The sequence below is a fragment of the Salvelinus namaycush genome, chromosome 20 (assembly GCF_016432855.1).
Source record: "Salvelinus namaycush isolate Seneca chromosome 20, SaNama_1.0, whole genome shotgun sequence".
Taxonomy (NCBI): domain Eukaryota; kingdom Metazoa; phylum Chordata; class Actinopteri; order Salmoniformes; family Salmonidae; genus Salvelinus; species Salvelinus namaycush.
Window position 1 is genome coordinate 52,319,278 of NC_052326.1, and position 13,478 is coordinate 52,332,755.

A 13,478-nucleotide genomic window follows, 5' to 3' on the forward strand; every position below is an offset into this window, starting at 1 on the left:
TACAAAAATACACACCCTCTGGACATAGGGAGAAACCTGAAGAACAGGAAGGAACACTGTTTTTCAACTGGCAATTGAAGCACACATTGACGTTAACCATGGATTTATCCTTGACACTAAAATAAATGGAAAAGGGGAGACTTGGCTACCTGGCTTCACTATGAAAACAAATACTGGAGTTGAAACTAGATTGGATGTTTAAGTTGATACATCCTTCTTCCCACTGCGCTAGAAAAACATCAGATCGAAACATTTGGCTCAATTGCACTTATTAATAATAATTCTAATCAAATCAAGGCAGAAAAATCCTCTTGAAAAATTCCACATCCAGTTCAACAAAGGAATTGCCAGGACTTGACCCCAACTGGCATGACTCACTGTATGGGAGCCAGCCAGGCAGGAAGTATGTGTTTCTCTTCATCATTTACAAACCACATACCAATTACAAGAGTCAACAAGTGATTTCGAACCTGTGTCTCCTGCGATTCACAAGACTGTGTCGACCCGCAGAACTAAAAGCCTAAGTAAAGTCTTTACCTCTCAGGGGAGGCAACGCAAGTCTTCAGGTCTCAAGGTTCAAGGGTGTATTTCAAAAGGAGCGTTCAAAAGTGGGTTGACAAAAACCACTGTTAAATGATTTTAATAGGCTGCTGTTGAAACGTCCAGTACTTTGAAGTGTCCCAGTGGTTACTGTAAGACTGACGTTGTTCCTGGGGACTTCTAGCGTGAGGTATCCGTGACTGATCCCGAGCATGATGTAAGGAGATCCCCACCCTACGGTTCTAGCGTGAGGTTTGCCTTAATCCGTGACTGATCCCAAAGCATGGTGTAAGGACAACCCCCCTATGGTTGGTTTTTTATTACCTTGTGGATTACCATATGTCTGTGCTTTCATTTTCTGTCCAACTTTGAAAGTAGAAACTATAAGATGTTATTCCCACTTAAGCTTAAGGAGCGTTACTGTTATGAGTGTGATCATGCATGCTGCTTTAGGTCCACAGGTTGTTCTGGTTTGTGTCCTACAGTACAGTGAGCAATGTTGGCACATGATTATTTTATCATTTAGCAGAGCAACTTACAGTGGAGAACGCATACCTTTTTCATACCCTTTTCATACCCTTTTCATACCTTTATACTGGTCCTCCCCCCCTCGTGGGAATCAAACCCAAAACCCTGACCTTGCAAGTGCCATGCTTTACCAGCTAAGCCACACGGGACCCTTTCAACTCATGTTATCATGGTAACTCATGCTATCATGGTAACTCATGTTATCATGGTAACTCATGTTATCATGGTAACGCATGTTATCATGGTAACGCATGTTATCATGGTAACTCATGTTATCATGGTAACTCATGCTATCATGGTAACTCATGCTATCATGGTAACTCATGCTATCATGGTAACTCATGCTATCATGGTAACTCATGCTATCATGGTAACTCATGTTATCATGGTAACTCATGCTATCACATGGTAACTCATGCTATCATGGTAACTCATGTTATCATGGTAACTCATGCTATCATGGTAACTCATGCTATCATGGTAACTCATGCTATCATGGTAACTCATGCTATCATGGTAACTCATGCTATCATGGTAAGAATCAGTAAAGATAACTTTGAATACCGTAGCCTTTTGTGAACAATAGAACAAATATTGACATGTATTCCCAGTCATTGTTTGTTGAAGACGTTCCTCAGTACGAAGGGAGAGTTGGAGACGTCTCTTGTTTCTGAGGTCAGTCAGTCAGGTTGCTGCCAGGTGTTCGGAGATCATTGGAATTCCAGATGTCTCTATGGCGTGCCTCTGTGCCTGCCGTGGTTCAGAAGATTGTTGAGCTGATGGAAACCAGAACATTTTAGAGACCGTATGTGTGTGTGTGTGTGTGTGTGTGTGTGTGTGCGTGTGTGCGTGCGTGTGTGTGCGTGTGTGTGTGGTTAGACACTGCCTGGCCTGCCATACCTCCCCTCCCCACTCATTCCAAGAGGAGTGATGTCAGACAGAACTGTGCAGTGTCATGACTAATACAGCTCCGGTGGTAGACTGGCCTTCATTGTAGGTAATGTCCATGTTACAGTCCTATTCCCTGGCACTGATACACATGCCAAGAGTCTTACCACACGTAAACAAACTAGGGTACTTCCCTGACACATGTGAATCCTACTGGACTAGAAAACCCATGCTCCTTCTATCTACCAACAAACCCTCCTAATAACAACTGCTTCCATTTTATTTAATCACTGCTATCCCACTAGAATGTGTGTGTGTGTGTCTGAGTCCCATTATCCTGTAGTGTGTGTGTGTGTCTGAGTCCCATTATCCTGTAGCGTGTGTGTGTGTGTGTGTCTGAGTCCCATTATCCTGTAGCGTGTGTGTGTGTCTGAGTCCCATTATCCTGTAGCGTGTGTCTGAGTCCCATTATCCTGTAGCGTTAAAGTCCCTGGAAGGAATTACATGTATTCAGCTGGTCAATTCAGCCCAACAACAACCTCCTCCAACCTCTGTCCGACTTCAAGTATGCAGTACAGGTGTTGGGCACACACCCAGTTCTCAGGTTCCATGTGTTTGATCTGCTCTGAAGGTCTTATTAAACAAATGTTTGCCATTATCCTGCGTCATTCACACGCCACAGCACAAACATGCAGGATTTCTCAACACGCTAAACACTGACCTTAAATAAGGATATATGGAGTCTCAGAGTGAAAAAAGGAGAACTTTGCAACGTTAAGAAACTGTCTCTGGAATTGGTTAGACAGATTAGTAGTAAATCGTATTGGGCTTAACTACACAGATACTTCCTTGATGCTCCCGGACATACAGGGATGTAGTCAGATCCCTGTGCGGATATACAATTCATTCCTGGGTGACCAAAGCCATGCCAAAAGGCTTAATGTAGGATTACTGCTCTGTATAGAGAACCGTGTGTCTGTATAGAGAGTATTGTGTCTGTATAGAGAACCTTGTGTCTGTATAGAGAACCTTGTGTCTGTATAGAGAACCTTGTGTCTGTATAGAGAGTCTTGTGTCTGTATAGAGAGTATTGTGTCTGTATAGAGAACATTGTGTCTGTATAGAGAACCTTGTGTCTGTATAGAGCGTCTTGTGTCTGTATAGAGAGTATTGTGTCTGTATAGAGAGTATTGTGTCTGTATAGAGAACATTGTGTCTGTATAGAGAACCTTGTGTCTGTATAGAGAACCTTGTGTCTGTATAGAGAGTATTGTGTCTGTATAGAGAACATTGTGTCTGTATAGAGAACCTTGTGTCTGTATAGAGCGTCTTGTGTCTGTATAGAGAGTATTGTGTCTGTATAGAGAGTATTGTGTCTGTATAGAGAACATTGTGTCTGTATAGAGAACCTTGTGTCTGTATAGAGAACCTTGTGTCTGTATAGAGAACCTTGTGTCTGTATAGAGAGTCTTGTGTCTGTATAGAAAGTATTGTGTCTGTATAGAGAACATTGTGTCTGTATAGAGAACCTTGTGTCTGTATAGAGCGTCTTGTGTCTGTGTAGAGAGTATTGTGTCTGTATAGAGAGTATTGTGTCTGTATAGAGAACATTGTGTCTGTATAGAGAACCTTGTGTCTGTATAGAGAGTATTGTGTCTGTATAGAGAGTCTTGTGTCTGTATAGAGAGTCTTGTGTCTGTATAGAGAGTATTGTGTCTGTATAGAGAACATTGTGTCTGTATAGAGAACATTGTGTCTGTATAGAGAACCTTGTGTCTGTACAGAGAGTCTTGTGTCTGTATAGAGAACCTTGTGTCTGTATAGAGAGCCTTGTGTCTGTATAGAGAACATTGTGTCTGTATAGAGAACCTTGTATCTGTATAGAGAGCCTTGTGTCTGTATAGAGAGCCTTGTGTCTGTATAGAGAGCCTTGTGTCTGTATCAGATCAGATTGAGTTTCTTCTTCTGCCGCATCGGCCCACTTAGTGACATTTTGTCCATACTGATCAAGGTTTATCAATCAACAAATATATAAATTGTCAGAGTGGGGAAATAAACAGACTTGTGCAAGAACAGGTCAACCACAGTTTTTTTTTGATAATCCAACTCCAAAATAGACTAATGAAAACAAAATAATAGCTGTGTCTGTATATGAATGTTTTAGTCTGGCTAAAAGTGATTTTACAGTCTATTCAGCGTCTAGTTCCTGGATTTGATCATATTACTAATGTGACCTCATACTAACTCTGTGATTGACTGTTCTGCAGCCAAAAGATGATGACTGTGGATGCTTCCTAAATGGCATCCTATTCCCTATATAGTGCACTACTTTTGACCAGAGCCCTATGGCACCCGTATTCCCAATATATTGCACTACTTTTGACCAGAGTCCTATTGACCTAGGTGTAAAGTAGTGCACTTCAAAGGGCATATGGTGTCATTTGGGACATGCCCTGTTACTCTCCCTGAACTTTCTTATCTCGTAATGGTTGACATTTTATTTTCCTTTTAATTGGAGACACATTTCCTAGCTATGTCTGTTCAGATCAGACGGTGTGATTCTTTCTGTGAGTTGGTGCCAAATGAAAGAGATCCAGGATTCCACCTATAAGCTACACTGTTCCCACAACGTCCAGTGAGATGTAAGTTATGGGCTGTGAGAGTTCAATAAGACGGCCAATAAACGCGTGCAAGTTAACCCTCGTGTTATCCCTAACCGTAAGAGGTTGTGATGCTTTGAAGTGGTTCTGCACGGCAACATATAGGAAACAGAGGATGTCGAAATAACACAGAGACTGAATCATATCATATAAATGTCATAGTTATGGGACATGTTATCCACAAATGTTGATTACATCGTAAAGTCATTAAGATCAGATCTGCGTTATTTTCTGCTACACTCACTAGTTGATCTGATCGGAACTGTAAAAAAAAAAAGGTCTGATTTATATCTTGCAGTTAGAATGAGGACATATACAATGAGTGGGTCATCTGTTTTGAAACCTTTCAAATATGAGGTAGGCCAATCTCAATGTTTGGTAATTCCCAAGTCTCTCCTATTTTCAGGGTAACTTGACATAATAAAAACAGGGTGGATTTAGGTGGATAGAACTGATCTAGAAGGTACCATGAAATGTGACCGTGTGACTGTGTGCACTTGTTTACATGCGTATGTGAAATGATGATTAGATCAGTACTGTATGTATTCATTTGTAGTTGTTCATAGAGATGACCTCACCAGCCCTCCTAGGATATACTTCTGCTTTGTGCAGTACTGAGTCAGACTGTCTCACCTTGGGTGCTCTCTACTGCTAGACAGGATGTTGGGGGTCCAAATGGACTGTCTCACCTTGGGGGCTCTCTACTACTAGACAGGATGTTGGGGGTCCAAATGGACTGTCTCACCTTGGGGGCTCTCTACTACTAGACAGGATGTTGGGAGTCCAAATGGACTGTCTCACCTTGGGTGCTCTCTACTGCTAGAGGATGTTGGGAGTCCAAATGGACTGTCTCACCTTGGCTGCTCTCTACTGCTAGAGGATGTTGGGGGTCCAAATGGACTGTGACACTTAGAGGAGAGATAAAGCATGACTTTTCCCCCATTGAGCTCTGAAGGCTTTGTTCTGACAGAGAGCTGAATGGAGCAGAGTGCCACTAGTTCTGGAATGTGGTTAGAAAGGGTTCTGGAATCCCTGGGTTGGAACTGAGAAATTTTCACATCTGTCATGAAGTCTTCTGTGATGGCTGAAGAGGATACTTCATGACTTTATACCGTCCGCTGCTCCTCATCCATCTCCATCAGCAGACAGTGGGCTGTGGTGACCAGCTCGAGAGACACGTTGCACAGTGTGCAGCACAGAGGCTTTCTATTAACAACAGAGAGAGAAAGGACTGACATTTGGGACTGAAGCAAAAATCAACAGATCAAATCAAATTGTATTTGTCACATGCACCGAATACAACAGGTGTAGGTAGACCTTACCGTGAAATGTTTACTTACAAGCCCTTAACCAGCAATGCAGTTCAAGAAATACAGTTAAGAAAATATTTAATAAATAAACTAAAGTTAAAAAATGTAATAAAATGTAAAACATTAAATAACAATAACGATGTCACGCCCTGACCTTAGAGATCCTTTTTATGTCTCTAATTTGTTTTGGTCATGGTGTGATTTGGGTAAGCATTCTATGTTCTGTAATTCTAGGTTTTGTATTTCTTTGTTTCTGGCCGAGTGTGGTTCCCAATCAGAGGCAGCTGTCTATCGTTGTCTCTGATTGGGGATCATACTTAGGCAGCCCTTTTCCCTCTTTCTGTGTGGGATCTTGTTCTTTGTTTGTGTGCAGGGAGTTTGCACATCGAAGCTGTTCGGTCGTTGTATTCTTTATTGTTTTGTCCTGTTTTAGTTTCACTTCGTGATTAAATGATGTGGAACTCTAAGAGCGCTGCGCCTTGGTCTCTTCCTTCCGATGACACCCGTTACAAACGAGGCTATATACAGGGGGTACCCCCCGAGTCAGTGTGTGGGGGTACAGGTTAGTTGAGGTAATTTGTACATGTAGGTAGAGGTAAACTGACTATGCATAGATAATAAACAGTGAGTAGCAGCAGTGTAAAAACAAAGGGGGGGGGGGGGGGGGGTCAATGTAAATTGTCTGGGTGGCCATGATTAGCTGTTCAGCAGTCTTATGTCTTGGGGGGTAGATGCTGTTAAGGAGCCTTTTGGACCTAGACTTGGTGCTCCGATACCGCTTGCCGTGCGGTAACTGGTGCCCCCGCACATTGACTCTGTACCGGTACCCTCACTATTGTTATTTTACTGCTGCTCTTTAATTATTTGTTACTTTTATTTATTATTTTTGGGATATTTTTCTTAAAACTGCATTGTTGGGTAAGGCCTTGTAAGTAAGCATTTCACTGTATTCGGCGCATGTGTCAATTATTAAAAAAATATATATTTGCTTTGTCGGGCCACTCTACCATAAAGGCCTAATTGGTGGAGTACTGAAGAGATGGTTGTCCTTCTGGAAGATTCTCCCATCTCCACGAGGATGTAACGTTCGTCGTCGGAATGAGAGCAAAGCGCAGCGTGGAAAGTGTTCATAATTTAATGTTCACAAAAACACTCAAACAAAATGACAAAAGGAGAAAATGAAAGTGCACAGTTCTGTCAGGGAAACAACCTAAACAGAAAACAACACCCCACAAAACCCAAACGGAAAATGACAACTATTATATGATCCACAATCAGAGACAACAAATAGCCAGCTGCCTCTGATTGGGAACCACACACACGGCAAAACAACAAAGAAATAGAAAACATAGATTTTCCCACCCGAGTCACACCCTGACCTAACCAAACATAGAGAATAAATAAGGATCTCTAAGGTCAGGGCGTGACAGAGGAACTCTGGAGCTCTGTCAGAGTGACCATTGGGTTCTTGGTCACCTCCCTGACCAAGGCCCTTCTCCCCTGATTGCTTAGTTTGGCCGGGCGGCCAGCTCTAGGAAGAGTCTTGGTGGTTCCAAACTTATTGCATTTAAGAATGATGGAGGCCACTGTGTTCTTGGGGACCTTCAATGGTGCACATTTTTGGTACCCTTCCCCAGATCTGTACCTCGACACAATCCTGTCTCGGAGCTCTACAGACAATTCCTTCGACCTCATGGTTTGGTTTTTGCCCTGACATGCACTGTCAACTGTGGGACCTGTTATAGACAGGTGTGTGCCTTTCAATTGCATGTCCAATCAATGTAATTTACCACAGATGGACTCCAATCAAGTTGTAGAATCATCTCAAGGATGATCAATGGAAACAGGATGCACTTGAGCTTAATTTAGAGTCTCATAGCAGAGGGTCTGAATACCTATGTAATGAAGGTATTTCTTAAAAAAAAAAAATGTAATACATTTGCAAAAAAATTGAAAAACCTGTTTTGGCTTTGTCATTGTGGGGTATATATTGTTGTTAGATTGATGAGGGGGGAAAAACAACTTTTATCCATTATAGAATAAGGCTGTAACGTAACAAAATGTGGAAAAAGGGGGGTGGTGAGATGGGGGTGGTGAGATGTCAGACTCCATAGTTTATTTACACACATATCTCCAGTCTTATTAGTTATACGTTGGATTTTACAGTGCTTATCCATAATTATTTTCCTACACATCCTTCTCATTAAATCAAGGTTTAGTCTATGGCTGAAACATTTAATTTGATATTTGAGCGGTTCACAGATAATATTATGTTAATATGAAATGTAAACATGGAGAAAGGGTGACTTGGTAAATAAACCAGTTATTTTTGTTAAACATATTTCATGAGACACTGATTGTTGATAGCTACCTCAGCAGTGGAACTGACCCAAGGAGGCCTTATCCTCCTCCTCGTCATCCTCCTCGTTCTCTCGTCCTCCTCTTCCTCCTCCTCTTCCTCCTCTTCCTCATCCTCGCCCTCATCATCCTCCTCCTCCTCCTTCTTCCAAAGCTGTCTTATACAGCAGAAGGTTAGAGTTATGACTCTTGTGTCTAGACTCTAGACTCTGGACTTTAGACTCTTGTCTCTTGTCTCTAGACTCTTGTGTCTAGAGTCTTGATAAAGTGTTGGGCCTTTGTGCTGGATAAGTATAAATAAATGAAGTTATTTACTTACCATATATCCTCTCTGCAACCCTTAAAATGACATAATGTAGGGTTATAGCACTGTAAACATCTACTTTATAGGAGTTGTTTTGGAGTTGAATTGAGCAGCCAGGACTTTTCTTTTGATTTATCAGGAGAGAGAGCCCAGAGTGGGAAAGCCGGGCTACAGGGTTAATTTGCTGTGATTTGTGCAGGTCATTTTCTGACCGGTTAAACACAAGATCCCTAGATAGGTTGTCGAGTGTTCGCTGGTGTTGCTCGCCCCGTGCATGCTGGATGTACATGTGTTTGTTTTTAGGGGGGAGATTGAGTTGCTCTGTTTATTGGAATTACACACATTGCAACTATGTACTTTCCAACTTGAGTATCCAGGGACCGTATTTTCATAAAGTGGCTGATTTCATTGTTGTTTTGACTGAGTGAATGAGCTTTGATTGACATGTTGTTTATCAATCATGTCAATGTACTCAGACTACAGACTAGATTTGGAAAACTAAAATAAAAACATCAGTTAAAATTGTATGTAGTTTGGACAAACTGATGGTTGTGATAAATGCAGTCCAAGTTTTTTTAGTGCTTGTTTTTGACCAATAGTTGCTCTCTGCCAACTCTGATTCAATTGATTCTGTTACTTCAAAACATTAAATCTCTCTCTCTCTCTCCCTCTCTCTCTCTCTCTCCCTCTTTCTTTCTCTCTCTCCCTCTCTCTCTCTCTCTCTCCCTCTTTCTTTCTCTCTCTCTCTCCTGTCTCCCCCCTCTCTCCCTCTCCTCCCTCTTTCTCGCTCTCCCTCACCCCCTCCCCCTGTCTCCCTCCCCCTCTCCTCCCTCTCTTGCTCTCTCTCGCCATCCCTCCCACCCTCCCCCCCTGCTCTCTCTCCCTCTACCCCCCCCTCTGCCTCTCTCTCTCCCTCTCTCCCTCCCTCTCTGTAGACTTGCGTTGGATGAACAGTTCCAGCGTGTTCTGGGACAGAGGTGTGAGTGGAGGTTACCAGTCCCTGCTGCTGGATGAGGACCGTGGCTGGCTCCTGGTAGGGGGTAGAGACCACATCTACCTTCTCCACTCGGACAGCCTGGCTCTTCCTACACGCACGGTACAGACAGCACCTCAGTGAATCTCCCTATCTACGTGTAAATGTAGAGTTAAGGCCAGCACCATGACATTACCATGACTCTGTTTTGAATCAGTCAAGGCTCCTTCCCAACTGTGTTCTCTTAGATCGCCACGTTCTCAATAAAACACAGAGGGGTATCATAAAGTAATGATGAAAGGCGTACCGTATCCATATTTATGCCTCACCTGTATCCCTCCCTCCCTCCTTTAGATTTACTGGCCAGCTGTGGAGGAACACGTGGAACACTGCAGATTGGCAGGGAAGAACCTGTCGGTAAGTAACAACAGCTCTAAGAGCCAGAACAAACATGGATAAACAACATGGGATGAACTTTCCCACAAAGCTGTTTAGGTGCTCTGAGGATCTGAGGCCTTATTTAGTAGTCCTCTGGCACGCTCATAGTACATTATTGGGACAAGGCCAAGTATCCCTCATAGTGTATCATTAAAACAAGGCCTGTCTTTATTGATGGTCATGTTGTTTTGTGTTTTATGAGACCCAGGGGAGACGGGTAGGTTCTCATCCCTCTGTATGGGACCTGACTGACATTTACACACAATAACAACCAGAGGCAACAGGTGATTCTAATCTGACAAGTTTCAATCAATTGTTTTGGTCGATTTCTTCATAAATAAATCGGCCTTGAGGCAAAGATAGCGAACTGGTTAATGAGGCTGGTGGGTAGAAGAACAGGATTTAGGATGGTCCTCTGTAGCTCAGTTGGTACTTTCAACGCAAATATCGAGGGTTTAATTCTGGCTGGGGCCACTCGTACTGTATGTATGCACTCGTACTGTATGTATGCACTCGTACTGTATGTATGCACTCGTACTGTATGTATGCACTCGTACTGTATGTATGCACCCGTACTGTATGTATGCACTCGTACTGTATGTATGCACTCGTACTGTATGTATGCACTCGTACTGTATGTATGCACTCGTACTGTATGTATGCACTCGTACTGTATGTATGCACCCGTACTGTATGTATGCACTCGTACTGTATGTATGCACTCGTACTGTATGTATGCACTCGTACTGTATGTATGCACCCGTACTGTATGTATGCACTCGTACTGTATGTATGCACCCGTACTGTATGTATGCACTCGTACTGTATGTATGCACTTTGTATGTCGCTTTTGGATAAAAGCATCTGCTAAATGGCATTTATATATCATGTTTAATCTCTGTTGACTATGACTGTACTGTAGAAGTGTGTCACGTATGTTTAATGTAAATCCTAACGTTGTTTCAGACTGACTGCGCCAACTACGTGCGTCTCCTCCAGCCCTTCAATAAGACCCATGTGTACGTCTGTGGCACCGGGGCCTACCACCCACAATGCACCTACATAGACCTGGGACACAGCACTGAGGTGAGGAAAGGAGAGGGGGTGGGGGGGGACCCATGTGTACGTCTGTGGCACCGGGGCCTACCACCCACAATGCACCTACATAGACCTGGGACAGGGGAGAGAGAAATGTCTTTATTCTTTTGGAACCTCTGTGAGTGTAATGTTTACTGTTCATTTTTATTGTTTATTTCACTGTTGTTTATTATCTACTTCACTTGCTTTGACAATGTAAACATATGTTTCCCATGTCAATAACCCAGTAGAGAGGCTCTGACTAAACTCCCTGTTCCATCTCTCTGACTAAACTCTCTGTTCCATCTCTCTGACTAAACTCTCTGTTCCATCTCTCTGAGTAAACTCTGACTAAACTCGCTGTTCCATCTCTCTGACTAAACTCCCTGTTCCATCTCTCTGACTAAACTCTGACTAAACTCGCTGTTCCATCTCTCTGACTAAACTCCCTGTTCCATCTCTCTGACTAAACTCCCTGTTCCATCTCTCTGACTAAACTCCCTGTTCCATCTCTCTGACTAAACTCTGACTAAACTCCATGTTCCATCTCTCTGACTAAACTCCCTGTTCCATCTCTCTGTTCCATCTCTCTGACTAAACTCTCTGTTCCATCTCTCTGACTAAACTCCCTGTTCCATCTCTCTGACTAAACTCTCTGTTCCATCTCTCTGACTAAACTCCCTGTTCCATCTCTCTGACTAAACTCCCTGTTCCATCTCTCTGACTAAACTCTCTGTTCCATCTCTCTGACTAAACTCCCTGTTCCATCTCTCTGACTAAACTCTGACTAAACTCCCTGTTCCATCTCTCTGACTAAACTCTGACTAAACTCGCTGTTCCATCTCTCTGACTAAACTCCCTGTTCCATCTCTCTGACTAAACTATTACTAAACTCTCTGTTCCATCTCTCTGACTAAACTCCCTGTTCCATCTCTCTGACTAAACTCCCTGTTCCATCTCTCTGACTAAACTCCCTGTTCCATCTCTCTGACTAAACTCTCTGTTCCATCTCTCTGACTAAACTCCCTGTTCCATCTCTCTGACTAAACTCCCTGTTCCATCTCTCTGACTAAACTCCCTGTTCCATCTCTCTGACTAAACTCCCTGTTCCATCTCTCTGACTAAACTCTGACTAAACTCCCTGTTCCATCTCTCTGACTAAACTCCCTGTTCCATCTCTCTGACTAAACTCCCTGTTCCATCTCTCTGACTAAACTCTGACTAAACTCCCTGTTCCATCTCTCTGACTAAACTCTCTGTTCCATCTCTCTGACTAAACTCCCTGTTCCATCTCTCTGACTAAACTCTGACTAAACTCCCTGTTCCATCTCTCTGACTAAACTCTTACTAAACTCCCTGTTCCATCTCTCTGACTAAACTCCCTGTTCCATCTCTCTGACTAAACTCTCTGTTCCATCTCTCTGACTAAACTCTCTGTTCCATCTCTCTGACTAAACTCTCTGTTCCATCTCTCTGACTAAACTCTCTGTTCCATCTCTCTGACTAAACTCCCTGTTCCATCTCTCTGACTAAACTCTGACTAAACTCCCTGTTCCATCTCTCTGACTAAACTCCCTGTTCCATCTCTCTGACTAAACCCTCTGTTCCATTTCTCTGACTAAACTCTCTGTTCCATCTCTCTGACTAAACTCTCTGTTCCATCTCTCTGACTAAACTCTCTGTTCGATCTCTCTGACTAAACTCTCTGTTCCATCTCTCTGACTAAACTCCCTGTTCCATCTCTCTGACTAAACTCCCTGTTCCATCTCTCTGACTAAACTCCCTGTTCCATCTCTCTGACTAAACTCCCTGTTCCATCTCTCTGACTAAACTCTCTGTTCCATCTCTCTGACTAAACTCCCTGTTCCATCTCTCTGACTAAACTCTCTGTTCCATCTCTCTGACTAAACTCTCTGTTCCATCTCTCTGACTAAACTCTCTGTTCCATCTCTCTGACTAAACTCTCTGTTCCATCTCTCTGACTAAACTCTCTGTGCCATCTCTCTGACTAAACTCCCTGTGCCATCTCTCTGACTAAACTCTGACTAAACTCCCTGTTCCATCTCTCTGACTAAACTCCCTGTTCCATCTCTCTGACTAAACCCTCTGTTCCATTTCTCTGACTAAACTCTCTGTTCCATCTCTCTGACTAAACTCTCTGTTCCATCTCTCTGACTAAACTCTCTGTTCCATCTCTCTGACTAAACTCTCTGTTCCATCTCTCTGACTAAACTCCCTGTTCCATCTCTCTGACTAAACTCCCTGTTCCATCTCTCTGACTAAACTCCCTGTTCCATCTCTCTGACTAAACTCCCTGTTCCATCTCTCTGACTAAACTCCCTGTTCCATCTCTCTGACTAAACTCTCTGTTCCATCTCTCTGACTAAACTCCCTGTTCCATC

General features: G+C 43.0%; 1 protein-coding gene across 2 annotated transcripts in view; it reads left to right on the forward strand.

The window, feature by feature from the left end:
- The window catches only part of LOC120065501 (semaphorin-3D-like), a 172,191-nt gene that overhangs the window by 92,521 nt on the left and 66,192 nt on the right, over nucleotides 1-13,478 (forward strand). For both annotated transcript variants that reach the window (XM_039016554.1, XM_039016555.1), the window contains exons 3-5: nucleotides 9,524-9,684; nucleotides 9,916-9,978; nucleotides 10,966-11,085. In XM_039016554.1, the coding sequence (XP_038872482.1) occupies nucleotides 9,524-9,684; nucleotides 9,916-9,978; nucleotides 10,966-11,085 (344 nt within the window). The remainder of the gene's footprint in view (nucleotides 1-9,523; nucleotides 9,685-9,915; nucleotides 9,979-10,965; nucleotides 11,086-13,478) is intronic.